The 22,925-nt window shown below is 43.9% G+C and overlaps 1 protein-coding gene across 2 annotated transcripts in view; it reads right to left on the bottom strand.

The window, feature by feature from the left end:
* The window catches only part of GRIP2 (glutamate receptor interacting protein 2), a 492,450-nt gene that overhangs the window by 31,432 nt on the left and 438,093 nt on the right, over positions 1 to 22,925 (bottom strand). For both annotated transcript variants that reach the window (XM_056861417.1, XM_056861426.1), the window contains exons 10-14: positions 22,690 to 22,815; positions 21,155 to 21,307; positions 18,298 to 18,484; positions 8,249 to 8,394; positions 5,626 to 5,706 (exon numbers count right to left, since the gene is read on the bottom strand). In XM_056861417.1, coding sequence (XP_056717395.1) covers positions 5,626 to 5,706; positions 8,249 to 8,394; positions 18,298 to 18,484; positions 21,155 to 21,307; positions 22,690 to 22,815 — 693 coding nt within the window. The remainder of the gene's footprint in view (positions 1 to 5,625; positions 5,707 to 8,248; positions 8,395 to 18,297; positions 18,485 to 21,154; positions 21,308 to 22,689; positions 22,816 to 22,925) is intronic.

The following is a 22,925-nucleotide window of genomic DNA, read 5'->3' as shown; positions in this document are numbered from 1 at the left end:
AACAAAGCCTAATAATGCTATAAAGCTGAATATAAGAAGTGCTTAGAAGTAAGAAGAAGTGAAGAAATGACCCAAAGAAAGATAAGAATCCAAGGTTAGCAGGGTAAAGGGGATGCAGGAACAGATGCACAGACACACTTAAAGATGCACGGGAGGAAAAACCATTTCAGATCTGAATTACAAGAGAATAGTAGTCAGCATAAACACCTGGAACTCAAACACTTCTGAAGAATCCAATAATTTTGAAGAGAGATCACAAATTAAATGTGCTTGAAGTTGGATACGCACATCCAGCTACATCTATTTATTTTCCAAATCTGAGACCAAACCAAAATACAGCTAGCCAGCTTGCACAGCCATTTCAAAAGGGGAAAGTCACTAACCGCTTACATTCCCTCTCATCCACCAATTTCCATGTGTTGTACTGACTTGCGAATGCTAAACTCCTTATTTATAGCCCACTTTTCTCTACAGTGGGGGCTTACATCAGGCTCCTGTCCTCAGTTGTATCCTCACAACCAACCTGTCAGGTAGGCTTAGGGACTGGACCAACATCACTCAACAGGTTTCCACGGCAGAGTGAGAATTCAAACATGGGTCTCTCTGATCCTAATCTGACACGCCTACCACCACACCACACTGGCTGTTTACCATATCCAAGAACGTACCACTTTTTCAGCATATTCCAAGGCAGGGAGGAATTTAAAAAAGGTATTGTTTGAACTGGCAAATACATTGTGAAGTGGTTAGCTAAAATATACGGACATCAAGTGCCAGCTGTTGGGCAGCACTTCCTGGTAACAGGACTGACAGGAATTTGATCCTGTGACCTTAGAAGAAGAAGAGTTGGTTTTTATACGCCAACTTTCTCTCCCACTTAAGGAAAAATCAAACCGGCTTACAATCACCTTCCCATCCCCTCCCCACAACAGACACCCTGTGAGGTAAGTGGGGCTGAGAGAGCTCTAACAGAGCTGTAACTTGCCCAAGGTCACCCAGCTGGCTTCGTGTGTAGGAGTGGGGAAACAAAACCAGTTCACCAGATTAGCATCTGCCGCTCATGTGGAGGAATGGGGAATCAAACCTGGTTCTCCAGGTCAGCATCCACCACTCCAAACTACTGTTCTTAACCACTGCACCGTGCTGGCTTAGCTTGCCCATCATCACTCCATCTCCATACCTATCAGCAGAATACCAAATAGGTCCACCCAGAAACAAGGTGGGTTTTAAAAAAGAAGGAAAAAGATCCAAACATAACAGAGCCCAACACTGAACACACTCCTGCCTTACAGAAGACACAACATGCTAAAAGAACCTGAATGCAAAGGAAATGAATTAAAAATGAAAGTGTAGGGGGAGCTATTGGCCTGATTCTGTTCCTAGCAGCTTATAATAGAGGAAGGGACTAGGGGTCTGGGGATATACACCACCCTCACAGCCCAGAATTCTATACATTTTAAGGGCTCTAACCTTTTTGGAGATAAGAGCCATGAAGGGATTCGTTAGGATCAAAGGGAAAGCATGTCCTGACAAACTGCATATACAGGCCCAGGAACACTTAAAGCTGCAAAGGGGCCAGAACCACCTAACAGCATATTGTACCTGGCTGAGGGGTGGGGGGTGGGGGAGAGGGAATAGGACTAGACTATGCATGTTCTTGGACAGCTTCAAAAAAATCTGAAAGAAAATATAAAGAGTAAAGAGATAACGCAAGCCACAAAAGAGAAGAACCAAGGCTTCTTACTATGCTCTTGTTGTTGAGATTTTAATGAATCCCACTACATTTTCATGCTTGTCTCTAGAAATAAGAACTAGAAATTTAAAAGATAATGTGAAAATCTGTAAGAAATTACAGATTACTCACACAAAAGGATCCCCGGGGCTGTCTGAAGCCTGTGAGTGCGCAAGTTGCTAGTCCCAGTTTGCTACATATGTTTTGCTACCCCTTCTCCCTCTTCTTGATTGATGGCTAATTCAGACATTACTTTTTGATGTGGTGAAGTCAGCACAAGGTGACTTTACTTCATCAGGTTCACACTTCTGAATGCACCTTCCAGATGGTGACAGCTATACTTAATGTATCAAAGAACTTGTTACCTCTCAAGCTTTTCCACAGAGGTCATCAATAACTGTCACAGAGTGGGAAGAAGTGGGGATATTCATAAGTTTGGCTCTGTGTAAGTGCCAGAAAAATTGAATTTTATAATCCATTTAGTGGATAATTACTAAATACATAAATTTAGTAATTAATCACGTTTTACATAATTTCTCTTAGTTTGCATAATTGAATCTGCAATTTGTATTGCTTTGCATAATTGATTCTTGTTTGGTTCCTTGTGGAGATGGGCAAGGATCTGCACAGGTCACCAAACTCCTGACATTGACAACTAGAAATCTTCTCCTTTCATTTATTTAGAAGAAGAAGAAGAGTTGGTTTTTATATGCCGACTTTCACTACCACTTAAGGAAGAATCAAACCGGCTTACAATCACCTTCCCTTCCTCTCTCTACAACAGACACCCTGTGAAGTAGGTGGGGCTGAGAGAGCTCAAAGAGAGCTGTGACTAGCCCAAGGTCACCCAGCTGGCTTCATATGTAGGATTGGCAAAACCAACCCGCTTCACCAGATTAGCCTCTGCCACTCATGTGGATAGGCTTACCAGGTCTCTTTGCTCCACTGGCGGGAGCTCTTCAGCAGTGCGTGACCTGCGCATTGCGTGCGCGTGACCCACGCGATGTGCCCACGTCACTTCCGGTTTTACCCAGAAATGACGCAGGCACTCTATCAATCGCTGCCGAAACTCTATGGTTTCCATAGAGTTTCGATGGAGGTTGCTAGAGCGTCCACGTCACTTCCGGGTAAAACCGAAAGTGACGTGGACACGTCTCGCGTGCATGTGTTGCACGCTGGCCCTCAGGTGGTTGGCGGGCAGCCCGGTGGATTGGCGGGATTTTACGCGCCACCACTGGGCACTTGGCAACCCTACATGTGGAGGAGTGGGGAATCAAACCCAGTTCTCCAGATTAGAGTCCACCACTCCAAACCACTACGCTGGTGTGGTATCCTGCCTTACCACTGTGCAATCTACATGGAGGCTAACATAACAGTGAAAATACAAACTGGGATAACCAACAATGCACAGTGAAAAAAAGCAGTTTTGGGCCTGGTAACTGACTACCTGCCTGGCCTCCAAAAGTGGGGGCATACAGAGGTTGTCCTCAACAAATGCATAGGCTCATGTGGAAACAGCTGTTATTCAAAACCTCACTGGCTTCTGAGGCAGTACCTACAGGCTATCAAAGATGTATTCAATGCTGTAACGGCTAGAAAATTGCTTAAAAAACAAAAACAAATAACCCAACGAAAATAAGATGCTCAGGAAAGTGAATTGCATACCTAGAGCCATAACCTGGATTTTTCCCCCTGTGCTCCTATGAAATCGCAGACTACATTCAGTCTCATTCTTATGAAGTGCTTACCACATGAAAGTGATGTAGCAAAATCAAATGATGGCTTGTGACCCCTTGACTTGAAATACAAATCTTGGCAGCTCATAATGCTTGCCTTCAATCAAAAAGTGAGCATTATGATTGAGAGTTATTCTCTGGCTTGGACTTTAATCTGAGTCTAAGAAGTACTCCTCTTTCGCACCCTCCCAGCAGCCGTCATGTTGTCTCTTCTGTGTTCTACTCAGTTCTTCTCTATGGTTCTTTTTCTTGGCCCAGTCTAGAACGCTCCTATGTCTGTGTTGCAGCTCTAGGACTGCTGGAACATGTAGTTTTCCAAGGATGCTTGACTACTCCTAGTAGCTGGAACGCAAACACAGCAGCGTTTGAGAAACCAGGGAGAAGAGCAAGAGGCTGAGGAGACAAATAGAAGCAGAGTGTTCTATTTTTGTCCACACTAAGTTTCCCACTTGCACAAGACACTTCTGTCGATGGAAAAGAACATTCCTGCATTCCTCCTTCCTATTGCAGCCCATCGATCTCCCTGGAATGCTGCATCCAGGGGAACCCTCAGGAACAGCATGAGAGGCAATTATCCCAGCCCTTCTGCTGGTAGAAAATTTAGTCTGGATCCAGCCTAGAGAGAGACCACTTTCCCATTCTCCCACCACCAGTCACTGAGTTCTCTCAGGCGCCATGAGGGGTCCACGAATTGGGGCAGGCAACTACAAATGATTCTAGAACTAAGAAAAAGAACCCTTTTCGTCCTCATCTTTTGCTCATCATTGCCAGTCCCAATCTGAATTCAGCAAGCCGGGAGCTCACCCGTCACAACGAAAGCAAATGTACTGATTGGCCTTGAGCGTCTTTAAAATTCAAATGCTTTACAAAATTACAATGTACAGGGTGAACTGGAATAGCTATTAAAAAAACCAAATTATGCCTCAGTACAGTCCTTCTCAAGCAGCCCTGTGAGAAGCTATTTTAATAAATGCTTAATTAAGAAAGAGCAGCGCATAAATTTAACCAGCTATCATCCTCCTGAGGCTAGAAGAGACATTTATACATATAACTTATTTTAAATGTCAGTTATTGACTCCACTCAAAGTAAAACACACCACATTATCCCGCTGAAAATTTTTGACTCGTACACAAAGAGAGGAAATCATTATTATTATTTTTTATCGACTTGCACTCTGATAAAAAAGGCAGATCCACACTGGACAAATTGAGATCAGTTATCATTTTATCTCTGCCACATGCTTTGAGATTGAGATTGTTATCTCAATCATATCAACACAAGCCCTATGAGGTTAGTCTCTCTTGGTTCCATTTTACAGAGAGTAAATAAGATGGTGATGCAGTTATGGCTGTTGAATGAAAAGTTGTTCTCTCTTCATCATTTTTATGAGTACTCCTCTAGAATCTGAAGGCTGTGGGGGTGTCTACTCAGTATGGCCAGGAGATGTTTGATATAGTTCTAAATCAAAACAGACAGTTCTTTGATTGGTTGAAGGATATAAACACTGGGTGAAAGTCCAACTGAACTGGATTTACAGAAATTGCATATTATGGGAAATGCAGTTCACAAAACACCACAGTCTATCTTTTTTGTAGCAGCCACTCTATATGGAGGACCTTCCCAGTGTACCTGCTTTACATTTGTAAGCAGGATATCATCAAGATGGTTCACACCTAACTGGGAGTACAGGAAACATCATTTGCCACAAAACAGTGAACTTCATGATGGTTCAGCATAGCCTTATTTCTAATCAGCACTGGATTTTTAATTTTCCAGGGCACTATATTTATGATCAAACTGGGTGGTGTCTCTGGTGACAGACCTTCCTGAAAAGATGAAAAATGACCTTCAGTTTTTACAACATTCTTCGTCAGAAACTCAGAGAGTCTTATTTTGGAATACAATTGAGTTCTCATCTAGAGCCAAAGCTACCTATTTTCCCTGGGAAAATCCCATCTGCCCAGTTTTTCTCCTTGAATGAACCAAGCCTGAAAGAAATGGAACAGCAGTTCTGATCTCCTCAGTTTAAGATGTATGAATACACTTTATCCAGTGAGTACTTGGTACAGAAAGTATCTATAAATCATCCATCAATTGCGAAGACAATTGTAAAATACATCTCCTAACTTGGTAGCTATAACTTGAACTATACTTACAGCTGATGGTAATTCCAAGTTCCACACCTCGTTTCTTGGGCAGCTTCACATGAAAGGTCCCGCTGCTAGGAATGACAGATTCTATGGGACAAAATAAGCCAAATGGATAAGCACTTGCCAGTGGAAAGGATGCAGATGGCTTTCTAGGCTGTTGAGGAATTCCCCACTTGTCATATCAAGTAAAGGTACACCGAGCAAAGGGGCTGCTTTATATACTACGACAGGGGCTGTAACTCAGTGGTACAGCCCATGTTTTGCATGTAGGAGGTCCCAGTTTCAGTCCCCAGCTGAAAGGATCAGGTACTAGGTCATGTGAAAGACCTCCACCTATGATTCCAGAGAGCTTGTCAAAGTAGACCGTACTAACCTTGATAGACCAGTGGTCTGAATCAGTATAAGGCAGTTTCGTTTGGGTTTTTTTTAAATGTTTGATTAGAGGGTGTCTCTTACCACATGCGTTGGCTTGATGTGTGTGGAAGCTTCTGTGTTAACACTGCACACTCCTGGTGGCTGTTGACACTAGCATTCAAGACTCTCCACACACCCGGGCCAGTGCATGCTTCAAAAAGTACTGCCAACAGAAGTAGTTCTAGGCGGCCCCCCACATGGAAATTGTAATGTATGAACGACATCTGCCTCGAGTTCTCGTTTACAAGTGGTGATGGCAGGAAGACATTCTAAATGCAACGGAAGAGTTTCGCGCACATAATTTCTGCCCTGAAACCAAATACTTCCGTTTGCGGGAGATTTATGTTCATACCATTTTCACCATTCATAAAATTAAAATGTTATGTCTGTCTTCACCCTAAAACACATCTACAAAAGGACATAATGGTTCACCTTCCAATGGTAATTAATGGAATTAACAAAACCACCTCCTTATCAGGGCACTTCATATATATATTCTTCTAGTACAGTGACTACCAGTACTAATGAATGTAATTCATATCTAAAAGTATAGCTGACATCTCTCTGCATTTAACTCTGAACAGCATATGGAAAGTTTATGTTATAATTAGCTACAAAAATAGCACAGCACACTTTATGCATATAAGCAGTGATTCCCCTTGCAAGCAAGAGGATTTCCCCCCAGTATGTAATAATTCCAACTCTAAAAACAAAGAATGATGTTTTAACAGTAACACTAAACTCAGCTACATATAATCCCTCACAAAGCCTAACCATATTTATTTTTACAATGATAAGAAATCAGAGATCTGAAGGAGGATGGTGGCTGACAGTTGTTAGAAGATGGGCAAGGGAGGAGCTCTTGACAAATTATAGTGGCAAGGCAGGTATTCTACATTAAACCTTCATAATAAAATGGATGCATGCCATAATTATGTGCAGATAGGACTTTGTGGTAAGTTTCCAAAGGCTTCTCAACCTAAACACAATCACCATGAGTGGTATTGTTATGGGCAGCGGCTCTCCAGGGTCTCAGGCAGAGGTCTTTCACATCACCTACTTGCCTAGTCCCTTTAGCTTGAGATGCGGGGGATTGATCCTGGGACCTTCTGCCTGCCAAGCACATGCTCTACCACTGAGCCATAGTCCCTCTCTTTACTTGCTGCAGTGCTAGGATGAAAGCCATAAATTCTCATGCCATACTCTGAAGATGTTCTGAGTCAGAAGTTGCAGCTGTAGATCCCAATCACAAGCTTCAACCAAGTTGTTTCATACTAAGACTACTGACCTACCTAGTTGAATATTGTTTACTCTTGATCAATGACAGCTCTACAAGTTCTCAGATAAAGATGTATCCCAGACTTGCTGTCTGAGATAACAGGGACTCTGGCATCTGATACATGCCCACATCATCAAACTACTAAGCATATACATTATAAATAAGCTACAGTTCTTCTCCTAGTAGACGTCCATTATTACTACTGGTATCTTCGAGGCTTTCCACTAGGTTGCCTTATGTGTACACTGAAGCAAGGCTAGATAAGCTGAGAAAAGCCACTGATTCTATTTTAAAAAATATGTATTGGTCAAGGACTCACTAAGAACATGACCTCATTTGGGTTTATGGATCACTGGATAACTGAAAATGAGCTGTCCTCTGCTTTTCCATGCTGCCATAACTTCACAGATTTAAGAGCAAGAGTCCAGTAGCACCTTAAAGTCTAACAAAAATATTTTCTGGCAGGTATGAGCTTTCGTGAGCCACAGCTCACTTCTTCAGATCTGAAGAAGTGAGCTGCGGCTCACGAAAGCTCATACCCTGCCAGAAAATATTTTTGTTAGTCTTTAAGGTGCTACTGGACTCTTGCTCTTTTCTACTACTACAGACAGACTAACACAGCTACCCACTGTGAATTATCTTCACAGATTTAAGGAATTGATGGAAGCCAAGAAAGGATTTAGGAGAGGTACTGTGGCTCAGTGGAAAAGCATCTGCAGACAGAAGGTCCCAGGTTCAATCCCCAGCATCTCCAGTGAAAAGAACCAGGCAGTAAGTGATGTGAAAGACCTCTGCCTGAAACCCTGGAGAGCTGCTGCCAGTCTGAGTAGACAGTGCTGACCTTGATGGAACAATGGTCTAACTCTGTATAAGGCAGCCTCATGTGTGCTCAATGAAAAGTAAATTGGGGACCACAGGGAAAAATTATTTCCTTACCTGCCACGTCAAATTCAATCTCCAGCACAACCTTATTAGTAAGAGCTGCATCCCGCAAGAGCTGGTTGGCTTCTTCCATTGTCCCATCTTCTGTTGCAATAGTGTTAATGGAAAGTACTCTGTCTCCAACTTGTAGTAGGCCACACCTACAGAGTCCAGAATGGAGGGAAGGCAACAGGAAAGGTCAAGAAAGAGAGATGCCTACAGAAACCATGACATTTCAAAGAAGCTAGTCACACTCATATCAGATGTACCTCGATAAGATACACAACACAGAGAAATTACCCAACATGGGTGTTGATGGGCGATCTAGACATGTTGTCCGTAACTTTCTGAAAGTCAGCACTGATTCTTAGTGAAATCCTCTCCTATTGCAGAGAAGATATTTTCTGCATCCACAAAAGGCTATGTTAATCATAACAAAGGCCAAAGCTTCAAAAAAGTAGCTAACTGACCATTGTCCTTGCTTTGAAACCATGCTGAATACTACAAAAGTCACATTAAGTTAGCCTAAACTTACCTGCAGCCATACTAATGACACTGAAAATTACAAACTCCTCTGATTAATATATGGGTAATACAGAAGCTGCTACTCAATGGGTCCAGTTCAGCATCTCAGCAAATTGTATAATCACTGATCCCTTGTAATTTCCCTTCTTGAAACCAAAATATACATGCACACTGCTTAACGATGCTGAAAAGCTAATATTATAGGAAATGGTTGCAATATGGCCTTCACCCCCATTTGGTGTAAAGGAAATTGCATCTTATATGGTGACAACAACTGGAAAGGAGGAAAGAAATCCAGAAACTTTCAAAGAAAATAAGGGAGAATTAAGGAGATCCCATCAAAAGAAAAGAGAAGTGGTTGCAAAGACCCACTGGATTTGGATGTGATGAACCAGCAGGCAAGCTCTAGTAGTCCACAGGCAGCTAGGAAACAGAGCTGAGAAAGGAGTGAAGGTGAACTTGGACTCTAGCAGAGGATGGGTGGTTGGTGTAGGAATGAGGAGCATGGTGATAGAGGAGGGATCCAGGGATAGAATGGGAAGTTACCATGGCCTTTGAAGAAGCCAAGCTGAGTAGCCCCTCTGGTGCCATGAGCCAACAACAGGCTCACTCATTACCTCCTCCCACAAAAAGGAGGCCATGAGGAGACAATTGGTGAGATGACACCATTCATCACTGCTGCGGAAGTGTCCAAACCAAGTGGCCCCTCGAGCGCCAGTAGAATTGCTGGAGCTTGGCGATGTTTACACCTGGCCACCAGCAGCCTTCCAGGGCAGCATCCCATTGGGAAATTTCCCTGAAACTTAAATGGTCAGTTTGCCCCTGCGTCAGTCACAATGCTGAGATGGATGGATACCCTTGATCTCCATTTTTATATTTTATGCCCAAGGCATCAAAATATCTAACCAGCCTTGCTATGGAAGACCTTTCCAGATGAACCATCTCATCTGTTCCACAGAGGCCAGCAGACTGGACCGGGCAGACAATTGCTCAGTGCTTGTCTGCCCCATTTATGGCTAAAATGGTGGGTGTGGATTCCTTCCTTCCTTCCTTCCTTCCTTCCTTCCTTCCTTCCTTCCCTCCCTCCCCACACATTGCTCCTGGCATATTTCTGCCTGCCAAATTCCAGAAGTGAGCTGGGCTGGGGAGAAAAATGCCTACAGCAATGCAGCCTGGAAGAGGGGAAGTTTCAGCTACCTTTATGCACATGGTCTCTATGCTGTAGTGCCTGTGTTAAGCAAACATGTGAACAAACGTGTGTGTGTAAAGTGCCGCCAAGTCGCAGCCGACAAATGGCGACACCTTTTTGGGGTTTTCATGGCAAGAGAATAACAGAGGTGGTTTGCCAGTGTCTTCCTCTGCACAGCAACCCTGGGCTTCCTTGGTGGTCTCCCATCCAAATACTAACCAGGGCTGACCCTGCTTAGCTTCTGAGATCTGACGAGATCAGGCTAGCCTGGGCCATCCAGGTCAGGGCTGAACAAACATAGCTTTCCCATTATGGCAAGTTTGGCCCCAACGAGTAACGAGGAAGCTGACTTCTAATCAAAATATTCCACCTTCATTCAAAAAAGTTTGGCAATCACCCTGGGGTCAAAATACAAACAATACAGGTAGCCATCTGCCCTCTCCCAACTGATTGGCACTTTGTGTGGACTAGATACTGTGGCTTGGATTCTAGGCAGAGTGAGAGGAGTTGCACTACAGGAAGGCAACTTCTCTGCCTCCTCCTCTCTCTGCAGCTGAAACTGTGCCCCTATGGGCCAGTAGATCCCCAGGAACTGTATGGGGGAAGAACATTGGGAGGTAGGGTTGCCAGGTCCCTCTTCGCCACCGGTGGGAGATTTTTGGGACAGAGCCTGAGGAGGGCAGGGTTTGGGGAGGGGAAGTACTTCAATGCCACAGAGTCCAATTGCCAAAGCGGCCATTGTCTCCAGGAGAACTGATCTCTATCGGCTGGAGATCAGTTGTAATAGCAGGAGATCTCCAGCTAGTACCTGGAGGTTGGCAACCCTATGGGGAGGGGATTGACAGAAATCGTGCTCCCCTCCTCTGCAAATGGCAATGCTTTGCCATAGGCGAAACTGCTGTTACACCAAGAGCACAGCGGGTAAGGATCCACCTCTGAGCGCCCTGAGAAATGGCACACTCTGTCTTTAGAAGCTGTAAGCTAGCACAGTCCTCAGGTTTCCTGTATATATTCTTAAAAGGGCAACAGCCCCCTTTCCCCAAGCTCCTTCCTCTTCAGTTATTACCAGGAATGGCTGGGAAAGAACATGAGGAACTACAGAAGCTGCTTTCTCAATTGTTTCTGACGGATCATTATTGGGCCCATGATGGAGCCATTACTTTAACTGCTCATTTCATAGACAAGTAAGAAAAAATCTTGGCAACAGTTTTATGCTTTCTCCCAAAGTTTTATCATTTCCTCTACTAGATAGTTTTATTACCTTGAGTCCACAAGCATTCCATCTATCTTATTGGTAGACTGAACAGAGTTAACAGAATGTTTCACCACCCAGGTTTATAAAATTTTGTGAAGTGAAACCATAATTGGCCGTTCCCCACTGACGAGAGATGCCATGGTCAACTTCTTTTAAAATAAATTCAACACACTGTGGCACGGTGAAAAAGGCTGGTGTAAATCTTCCTGGCTCCTGTACTGGGCTAGCATTAGAAAACCTTTTATCTGTAAAGAAACAAATTTCACTGTAAAAAAAAAAGAATTATATGTGCATGTCTACTTGGAAGTCCTATGCAAATCCCACTGGAATGAATGTGCAAGTGAATTTGCTATCGTTGAGCAAATCCCACTGGAATGAATGTGCAAGTGAATTTGCTATCGTTGTGGTGGCAATATTATAGGAGAGAGGGGCTACTGAATTCCCCCCCCCTCACCCCATTTTCCCTCCCAAAATCACCACCTCTAACCTGCGTTTATCTCAGCTGGGAGGAAATAGTAAGTTCTCTGCAATGCAACTAAAACTAGCTTAGGCTCCCAAATTTTCAGCAGGAAAATGGGGCAAGGAAACAGGTTTAAACAGCCCGTCTCTCTTTGCACAGGTCTCCACTTCAGGGCTCAACTACATCTTATCATTTCTCCAGTTTGTTTTGGATAGCCTTTTTTCGCAAACTTAGCTACCAGAACTGCTTTACGAATTCGGTGGAGAGGACAGAGACACTTTAATCTTTTGCTCCCCTGCTGTTGTGTCACTGGGAAAAAAAGGCACCCTGAGCTGATTTTTACCCCCGTTGGTGAAAAGGTACACATACACATACGTTATTTTCCCCAGTGGGAGTAAAAGCTCCTTGAGGGTGGCTTTTTCCACTGATAAGATGGCAGGGGAGGAAAGGATTAAAGCTTCCCTCTCTCCTCACTCCATAGATACATTTGCCCAAGAATATACAACACAGCATGCTGTAATCTTTAATTTTGTACTATATGTCTCTATGTGCTGCAGAAGATGCTTAAGAATCCCACCAATACATGAGAGAACAGGAAACCCCTCTTCTAAAAAAGCTGGTGGGAGTTCAGATACTAGAATAGTTATCTCTTTTTTTTTTTTATAGTGGTGCTCATTTCATTTTTGGTCATAATTTTAACTGATCACAAGATTTATAATCTGTTCATAAATAAAATAAATGTTAAACACTGACATATTCGCAAAGGTGAGGGACATGTTAAACCTTTTTTTTCAGGCAGTTGAAAGGGGACAGTTGAGTTCCACCTCTTCCTGTCGAGCTACTGATAACAACTCTGGCATAGTTCATTTGACTGAGAAGCTTTGCCACAGACCATGATGCTCTTGGACTGCTTATAAGGTCACTAGATCTGAAAAGAAAATATTTAACATTTTGGACCCGCTGACCTCTGGCAAGTCTAGTTCATTTATTTACACCCTGCCTTTCTCCCTAGTGTGAAACCCCCACTTACGTCATTTTCCTCTCCTCCATTTTATCTTCACAACAACTGTGTGATGTAGGTTATTTTGAGTTTGAAAATTTCATTTTGGTAGAGGTGATACTCAATGCAAATCCTTGGCTGTGTATTCACAATAGAACCATCACATGATCACCATCATCTTGATCATTTACATTCTGCTCAGCGGTAGAGAATAGTAGGCAATGCGATGAAAATTAAACCATATCACTGATTTGGATAAGTGCGTGCTAAGTGTGCCTGACTTTCTTCACTAACCTAGTGGTTACACAAGGGACAAGCAGTGTGCATTCAACTGATATTCTCAGCGTCTACAATAGTCGGCTGCCTCAAAATGGGTTCCACGTGTTTACCACTCCATCTTTAAAGAGACATCGCAGGGAATCTGCATCTAGTTTTCTAACTACATGAATATCACAGTTGTCAATGAATGATTTGGGACCAAACTAGTTGTGCAGATGTATTCCCCCCCGCCCGAAGAATGGTTTCCTGTCCCTGACAGACCCTGTATCTTTCCCAACACTAATGAAAAAGCGGCAGGGAGGCATCGTTTGTGAACAAACAGCAAAAAGTCTAAGCAGCGCCTTCCCCTGACATCCTGCCTCTCAGATTTGCAGCCAACTCTGCCTGCTTTTCACTGAAAGCAAAATGCCAAGGGGGAAAAAATGCATGGCTGTGTATCACACAAAGTTTGGCCCTCATTTGGAAGTTGGCATGAAGACAGATACTTTAAGCTGTTTCCAGTTGGAACAGAGTCCTCAACGAACCTTTTGCTTCAACAGGCCGGTCAGAACTGGACACCAGATGGGATACAAATTAATTTCTACAGATAGTGGGAAGCAGATATTAAGAACCTCCTCTGTACTAACTGAAAGGCACACTAAATTAGCTCCCCAAACACAGCCTGATATGAAGCACTGACCTGAATCAAAATGTCCTTCAGGGGATAGGAATCAAATGGCCTCTCCTCTGTTTGGACTCTCACTGCAGCAGCACAAACTCTGGTAATCTGTGGACTGCTTACCTCCACTCAATTTACACTGTGCCATACTATATTCATTCTGTGTAGATGAACTATCGACACAAGCAAACAATTATGATGATGATATTGGATTAGCATGGAAACCTTACCCTGAGCTGAGGTACTTTCACAGAACACCTAGCAACATTGCTGAATGAAGAGCAGCTCTTTAAGCCGGTCTCATGAAGTCTGAGCACTGTCTTGGGGGACCCAAAAACAGGATGTAACAAATCCATAAATAGTCAGCTCTTCAAATGATCTGAAATTCTATAAAGCGTTGAGGAGAGGCCTTAGCTCAGTGGGAGAACACACACTTTGCATTCACATAAGACTCCACTGCCAATGAAGTAGACAACACTGGGGTAGATAGAGCCGGGGGGGGGGGCGTGCGGGAGACAAGTTCAGTCATCAAAGGGAGCAGCCCTCCCATCACTGGCAAGGGTGATCCTCACCAGCCCTTCTCCTGAGCTTAGGAATCTTCACAAACAGCACTTTTCAAGCTTGGTTGTGGTGGGAGCCCCCACCTGCCTCTGCATCTCAAAGCCCCAGGGGCTCACTGGCATCACACTGTACTCTGGAGACACCAGAGCTCATCACAATATAGCTGAGTTTCACTTCTCTTTTTGACCTTTGACCTGGGGATGATGGGGGGGGGGACACAGGATCACCCCACAACTCAATACGAAGTCAGTTTTATCTGGCTATCAAACTTAGCCAAAATTCGGAGAAGCCCAGAAACGACAACAGTTGGTTACAGTATATAGGCAGATTTCTATGTTTCCATCAAAATCAGGGAGCAGAAATGGAGCCTGGCTCTGAAAGAGAGGGAAGAATTGGCATCCTGCTACCAAGATGCACATGTCAAATCAAGGGTCCACTGTTGACCAAGGCATATGAAAAATCAGCCCCAAATAATGTGATCAGGACATTCTTCTGGGTGCCTTCCGGGTGGCCATGGTGAACATTACAGAACTGTTTTTTCTTCTATGCTTCAAAATACTTATGCATCTTTTCATAGCAATACCGTATTTTGGAACTGACTTTACCTTATAGTGAAAGCGTTTGCTATGTGATCTAACAGACTCCGACTGCTTTACCGGCCCTGAGAATTCATTCTACAAAAAAGAGGGAGGGCACTTTCCCCGGGGCACCTGAGTGGATGCATTGTATTGATCCTTCACCAAATCTGTTCAGACATCATGGATTCAGCTCAGAGCAGCTCTGTCACTAATGGGGGTGGGAGGGGGAGTTAATACACACGAGAGTTTTTGTAGGCTAGTTTTATGACATTTGAGAGTACAAAAGGAAAAAAGCACCAGTGAAGAAAAAGGTTACTTAAATTATACTGATGACCTTTGCCTGATGCTTTGTCTATTTTAGTTCATTAAGAACAATAAAATGTTCCTATTCGGACTAGCTGAGAAGAATTTAGAGTTTTTGTGAGGGGGAAAACACGTAGACACACTTTCCTCAGTTAGCCTATACAACCTAAGACAGGAGACCGTTTTTTTTTCCTGCATTCAAAATGGCTGCCTTAAGTTTCCTACACACTTCACCGGCCTCATGCTGACCACCCACCATGCATGAATAAGTGACTGCCAGAACAGCCTCTCGCCCATGTGCACAAAACTGGGTCAACAGATTTGTTTCCACAGGCACAAATGTGTGCAATGATCGTATGCACAATGACATCAGTGCTGAACAGGAGACAACAGCTAAGTTTATACGTGAAGCAAGGAATATAATATAGGAGAGGGAGACAGTAAATAGACTTCTGGGATTTTGCCTCCCAGAACTGGAATGCCACAGCGGCAAACCTGGAGACACCAAAAATGTGGACAAATTGCATGTTGCTTTTCCCTTTCTTATTCACCAGGAAGCATAAGAGATCCAGACTATCACAAGGAAAAGAAAGTAAGAATTCTTTGGGAAATCCCAAAATATGGCTCCTGCTGTTTGTACTGTCAAACTATGGACCTGCAAAATCATTCCAGAGTAACTGGCTAATCATCTTTACGTGTGGAGAATATTCAGCATCAAGATTTGTAAAGGGAACATTCAAGGATAATTCTGGGGAGTAAATTCAATACTTGTACAGTCATCCTTTTACACCTATGTTAATCAGTGTTTATTAATGCAAGCTAGCTGTTCCATTCTGAGTTGTCATTAAAAATTCATTTGCAGGATAAAAACATCTATACTTGTGGAACGTTTAAAGTCATCTCATTAAAAGAACATGGCAACCCCCTCCCACAACAAAGCCCACTGCCTTCCAAAGTTATTTAAAAAACAGATTGTGAAGGTTGATATTAAATATCAACAGTGAATCAATTAAGATTATCTTGCTGAGGAGAGGTGTGCACATAAAATCTCAATAATGGGGAAGTCAAAAATCTTCAGTGTAATCCCTCATTCCCACCTTACCCAAGGCAGGATCTTAAATCCACATTCGTGTCATATACTCCCACCTCTGGGAAATAAAATAAACCCATATTATGATAGGTGACAATTGTAAGAATGAGATGAAAAGTGAAAAAAAAAAAACCTTCATGCAGTCCACCAGCCACGAATAGCAGCCTTGGCAAGCCCTCTACTTTTGCAGATACAAACAAGCAGCAAAACCAGGAGATTTACTAAGCCTTTGGTGAGCCTCCACAGATGACCAGTGGAGTGTTTTCATGGTGGTGGGTCACAAACGGTGCAGTCCCCCCAAACAGGAGCTAGCAACGTTCTATTAAGCAGCGCACACAAAAAGAACATGGTGAAGCAGGGAACGGGCTGCGGAGCATAAACCCAAGTTACTCCATGCCACTGTATTCCCACAGCCCGGCCCAACAAAACAGTGCAGCCTGTTCCCCGCAATCAAGAGGGAAGCGAATATTTAGACCGCAAAGCGAGAGCCCTCCAGGGTAGGTATTTTAGAGGGAAAGTGACAGACATGACTCACTTGAGTCAGGCAAGCCCGCACAATGCAGTATAGAGCTTTGCTCTTGCTTATGGCTTTGGCAAGAGCATGAGAGGAATTGGGCTGTTTCCAAGCCCCCTGAGATGGCAAGCTTTGTGAACGTCCAATGCTTTTATATATATTTTTTAAACTGGCAACTTCAAAGTACATGTAGCTCAAGTCAGCCAAAAAACAGCAATCCTTGGATGAATTCAGGTTTAAATAAAAGAAAAAAGGGGAAGAGTATTCAGTTGCCCCCTTCTATCTGGGGAAAGTATGTGAGAGGGCAGCATTTTAATCAAGATCTCTATGGGGGGGATTCTGCCCCCAATCTAATTCTAATATTATGAAAAATAAAAAAAATTCAAAAGTGTTCTGAATCTGCTAAGCTCCTTATACCATCTGATCAATTTGATAGTCTTTGTTGATAAAAGGAAGTAAATGTTGAACAGGGGTTATAAAATATGGACCGTCTGGCTTGTACCCCAAATAAATTAGACTACATTAAAAGGTTGTCTGCTGGTTGTGTAGCAAATGGGTACACTAGTGAAAATTCATGAGTGGAAGGAAAACTAGATACTCTGAAAATGAAGGCAATGGAGTGGGACAGCATCCAGAAAGAGGACGAATGCAAGATTTCCATTCAGATCAACTGCATGAGCTTTTGTAACTGTTTAATGAGACAGTGTCAGTTTCAAACAGGGGAGATCTTGCACTAGTCAGTTTTTCTACCTAACCTACTTCAGAGGGTTTATTGTGAGGATAAAAAAGTAGGGAGTCGCAGTAGAAACCTGCACACTGCCCTGAGCTCCTTAGAGGAAAGATGGGATGAAAATGAAACAAAAACGTAAAACAGTAGAAGTTTCTGTATAACCGAGGTCCGTATTCACACATGCAAGGAGAACTAGCTTACTCTCCATTACCAAATGCCCTTCATCACCCGCTGCCAGGGAAACAAGCACCATCGCCATCAGCACTGCGGTGAATGCATGCATCGTATTTGCCAAGGGACAAAACAGGAAAATCTTTAATAGCACTATCCCCTGACTTATCACCCAACACGATGGCCCCATCATTCATTATTCATAATCAAAATGCACCGCTATGCCTCTTACAAAATGCTATCGCTGTTCCAGAGAAGACACATGCAGACCGCTGATGTAATATCACAAAGAACACAGTCCTTCTGGCGCAACAGAAATTCAGCCCACAAAACAGTGCCGTTTGGGTTAATCATACCGCAGACCAGACAAAAAAGGTTACGCTGCAATTTAAGTGGATTCTGACCAGTTATAACATGGTATGATACTTCTGAATGATAAAGTCTGAAATCGCAATACTCCTTGCTATCCCGCAGGGGGGGAGAAAACCAAACAGCAAAATTACATGGTCCAACCTAGCAAGGCAAGTAGTGTTAAATCAACACAAAGAGGTAGTTCCTCTGATGAATATTTTACAGCCGGCACAAGTTTCCTATTAGTACTTCCTTGATGAATGCAGGAGCTCCAAGCCACAAACAATTAGAATTCAGAGGAAGGTAATAAAAAAGTGACCTCTTGTGTGGGGGAGACACCTCTATTAACTAAAGGAAATGCTATCATCATCATTTGAAACTCAAGGGCAAGGTCTCTAACCTTTCTGCTGGGCTGTCAGGCTCAATAAATCGGATGAGGGGGGGAGAAGAGAGAGTTTCGGTAGCAAAGATCCCCCCCTGAAGCTGCAGTCCAAAGCCATTCAAGGGATCTCCTCTTAGAACCACCTCTGTTGTTTCCGTATGAACAATCTGCCCACCAGGGCCCACCGTGCTGGACGCCAGAGACACTGAAACAAGAGACACGCTCAAGTTAGCAAATACAGGTCTTTGGAGTGTCTGCCAATACATAGGTAGCAGCACTCCCTTCCTACCCCAAAGCTATCGGCAAGTATTAACCTGCAATTCTTTAAGCAAAATCTTTCTCCCAACCACTGGCTTCTGCAGAGCTAGGGGCATTGATGGGACCCACAAGATCTTTTCTGCAAAACAGGATGAACAGATCCATCTTTTTTGCCCAAGTTTGAAATGCACCATCATCTACAGAAAAGGCCTTTATTACTGCACTGTGTAGCATCTTACAGGGCACGGGGCCCACAGGGGTAACCTGCAGGCTCAAAGGCAGACACTTGCAGGAAAATCCGATAAATTATTGCAGTGTTTACACTGCCTTCCTTCCATAGCTGCTGTAGGGGAAATCAGGTCAAGAGGAGGAGAGAAGCCTGAGGGGAGTAAAAACAAACAAACAAAGGCCTACATATTTAAACAATCCACCATACTGGCAAACAGGTGGATGACCTTGGACCACTTCAAAAAATAACTATTCCATGCGGGAGGGAACAGATGGAAGCACACGCTCCTTTCCCGCTACACATTTAAGGCTTTGTCTTGGCTCAGACATGGGGTTCGATCTGGCCTAATTTTTCACCAGCAGAGAAGAACTTACCGCAGAAGACTGATCTCTATGAAATGCTGCTCTTAGGGGGCAGTGGACACGCAAGAAAAGCATGAGGGGTGGTGGTCTTGTAGAGCAAGAAAGGAGAAATTGGTAGAAACGGCTAATTTAGCCTAAACGCAACCCAACATGCAAAACCACAAACAATCCTTGAAGCAGCCTCGAGCTCATTTGCACCCTCCTCCTCACTTTGTGTGCTGCAAGTTGGTTAGTTGTTTCTGGCAGACCATTGTGGTTGAACGGGTAAGTTATCGCATGCTCTATGACTGCAATAAATTATTATTATTATTATGGCATGCACTTTCCCTACAGATCAGGACCCCAAAATGGAAACAAATACTGGTTTGTAATTCCGCTCGGCAGGGTGAGCGTAAACCATCATTTCTATTCCCGTAATCGCAAATCATGGTTTGCTTCAAGCCTGGAAGCAACCCATTTGTTCAGAGCATGTGAAGGGAAGAAAGGTAGCACAAGGAAACCCAAGGCTCCTTCGCACATTGCCAAACCCTAGTGGCGTGTTACATCTTCCTGTAGAGTGCTGAAGGCATTGTGTGAGCTGGCCCCATACAGGCGGAGGCCTCATCTGTGTGATCTGTCTCCCCTCTTCTATGTGGAGCACCGAGTTCACACACTAACTTGGTTCAGATTATGAGCACACCACACCCTTTACCATGGAACTTCAATAACTAGGCGAGAATGTATGAACCATCCCCACAGAGCGGATGCCCCCAAAGCTAGCTCAGCTCTGTTCCTCGCCCCTAAGGTGTGGGTCCTAGACCCTACTTCCGCTTGTGCAGCACTGTCCTCTGTCGTGAAGGTGTTCTTCCAGTACTAGATGCTTTCCATTCACACAAGGCCAGAGTCTTGTATAGACGGAGAGCACCTAGCACCAAGAAGTACATGCTCCACAAGTGGGTGGAAGGCATACGACCTAACACATAAGAAGTACCTGTGAAGAGAGAAGCCATTTTGGAGGACTATTCCAGCTATAAGTTTTCATTTTACTGTTCTCTGACTCTCCATAGGTGTCAGCCCCCCATGCTGGCAGTTATTCGTCAAGGTCATCTACTCAGGCCAGTTAATTAGCTCACACAGTTCAGCTATGAAGCAGGTATGGGAGGGGGAGTTCACTCTCCACCTAGAAAGTTCCATGGATACTGCCCAGTGATTGGTTGAGGAGGTCAGGAGGTTATGGATGGCAGCTTTCTATAAAATATAGCTTGAGTACCCGGCTTGCTGAGGGTAAAGGGAAGATGACTGGGGAAGGCACTGGTAAACCACCCCGTAAACATAGTTTGCCTAGTAAACGTCGGGATGTGACGTCACCCCATGGGTCAGGAATGACCCAGTGCTTGCACCGGGGACCTTTACCTTATGGAAAGGAAGATCCTTATTATTTATCCTTTTGCTCCCTATAGGCACCTTATTTTATTCTGTTGTCTAACAAACCCAATTAGTATATTCAAAACTGAAAAGGTGATCCAGGAGAAGGTGGGCTTGCGGTGTCGCAAGCCGGCTTCTGCTGAAGACTGGTAAAACTAGTTCTCTTGGAGGTTGATTCTGAAGAATAGGTTGTACAGCTGCATCCATTCCTCAGTGGATATTGTGCAGTCCCTGGTCCACTCAGGAAAAATTAATTTGCAAGTGACTGCTAAGCACCATACTTGCTCCATATCCTATGAGGTGTGGATGCAATCAGTGTACCTTCAGAATGCACTGATGCCGGTTTCTCATTAGGGAAATGTTAGATGGGGCGAGGGAGAAAGAAAGCCTGGCTTACTAGTGTTTCTTGGGGATTGGAAGCTACAGGGAACTCCAGAGATCCAGGTACGTAATCACAAAGGACAGTGGGAAAAGATGGACAGATTTTCATTCTCCTTTTGTGATCAACACCCAAAAAAAAATGAAGTGGGACAGAAATTTAAAAGACATATTAAATAGTCTTAAGGATCCCCAAGCACAGTTGCCTTCAATACTCTCCCCTTGAAATGCCTGTTCCTCTTACGTGAACTTTTGTGCTCCTTCTTCCTCTGTCTTCTCCGCAGCATGGTGGCCCGGGGGCTCATGGTGTGGTTGCTCCGAGGTAGAGTATTGGAATTCTGGCAGGCAAACCCTGACGTGTTCATCGTGGGAGATGAAAAATTGGCAGCGACAAGAGCTGGACAACACAAAACAGCCAAAGCAAGAGTCAAAAGGTCGGAATGAACCCATCTGGCTAGTTTTGTTAACCACTAACCTTTAACCCAATTTAACACGCTTCAATGCTCCTGCCAGCGACCTCAACTCTTGTGCATCACAGAGGTGCCTGGGAGAATACAGAGGTGGAGGAGCTGACCGCAAGTTATTTCCTCTCCCCAAAATCATGTTAATAATTGTTATTGTGAACCTCTCTTTTATGCAGAACACTAGCATGACAGCTGACCTAGGAAACAGTAAGCCTGCCATACTTCACGTTATCAAAGATGATCCCAAATCTATCATTCCCTGTACACCTCTTATTCTTCAAATTATAAATCAGTGAGAATCTTTCAGGGAAGAATGTCAGAAATCTGTATAACTACTACTACACATATTTGCTGTGCCTTTGGTACTGTATAGAATATAGTTGCGACACAGCCTATGTCCAAAGGGATTATAATTGATATTCAGCGATATAGGGGAGAAGAGAGACTATGGACTATAGAGAATGAGTTAGGGTACATAAAAGGGCTGCCAGAAGAGCAACTAAAGCAGGACTGGCACAACTAAGGTAAAGATTACAGGTTTTATTTTTTGATCTTGGGGCTAAACCTTTGAGCTGGGGGGCTAGGGTTGCCAACCTCCAGGTGGTGGCTGGAGATCTCCTGGGATTACAACTGATCTCCCGATGACCGAGATCAGTTCCCCTGGAGAAAAGGGTTACCTTTCAGGGTGAACGCTATCGCATTATACCCTGCTGAGGTCCTTGATTTCTGCTGATTTCACCCCTCCTATTCAACCCCCCACTTTGCCCCTATTCTGTGCTTGAATGTCTGCCACCCCCCCACACACAAACCAAATTAGAAGGAAGGGATCAGTTAACTACAATCAGAGGGGGGAAAGCGAGAAAAGCCTGCTCCACAAAGTCCATGGATGGGTGGATACATCCCACTAAAATTTATTTAAAACACAGGTCTTCAGGATGGCCAGAGCATGAGGGGGAAATGGCTCAATATGCAGGCAGATATATTTTGTTTGTTAATTTATGGGCAGTTTAAAAAAGACTCAACGCAAAGTACAAGAAGTGCAGTAAGACCCATAAAAACCAGTCAGTTTGGGATTAAGTATTATTTCCCTGACCCCAGTGCAAATGTGTCCCCCCCCCCAAAAAAAATCCCATCTCTTACAAAGAACCTAGCAGCCCAGGCTCGACCCCCCCCTTCCCCGGTTAAGTGTACTAATTTCCCCCCTTCTCTTATAATCGGACCTGAGACTAGTTAAAAGCCTGGCAGAGGGCCCTCTGCCAGCTCCCAGTATGAAAGGGCAGATCAAATGAACAAGAAAAAAATCAAGGAGCCTTACATTTGCAATAATCTTGGCTAGAAGTCTGGTTCCAGGTGGGAGTCTTGCAATGCCCCGGATGGTGAGTGTGGCAGTAGCTGACACAAGGATCCCAGCAATGGTGATGGTCACTCTTCTGCACTTTGACTGTGTCCAGCATTGTGCAGGGAATATTGAAAGCAGAAGCCAGAAGGAAAGATCATAAGCGTACAGAATACATAAAGCAAGCCTTCTGGTCATCCTCTATTGAAAGATCA

Source organism: Euleptes europaea, chromosome 1 (genome assembly GCF_029931775.1).
Source record: "Euleptes europaea isolate rEulEur1 chromosome 1, rEulEur1.hap1, whole genome shotgun sequence".
NCBI lineage: Eukaryota > Metazoa > Chordata > Lepidosauria > Squamata > Sphaerodactylidae > Euleptes > Euleptes europaea.
Note: the sequence above shows the minus strand (reverse complement) of the source record. Positions and strands in the feature narration are given on the sequence as shown.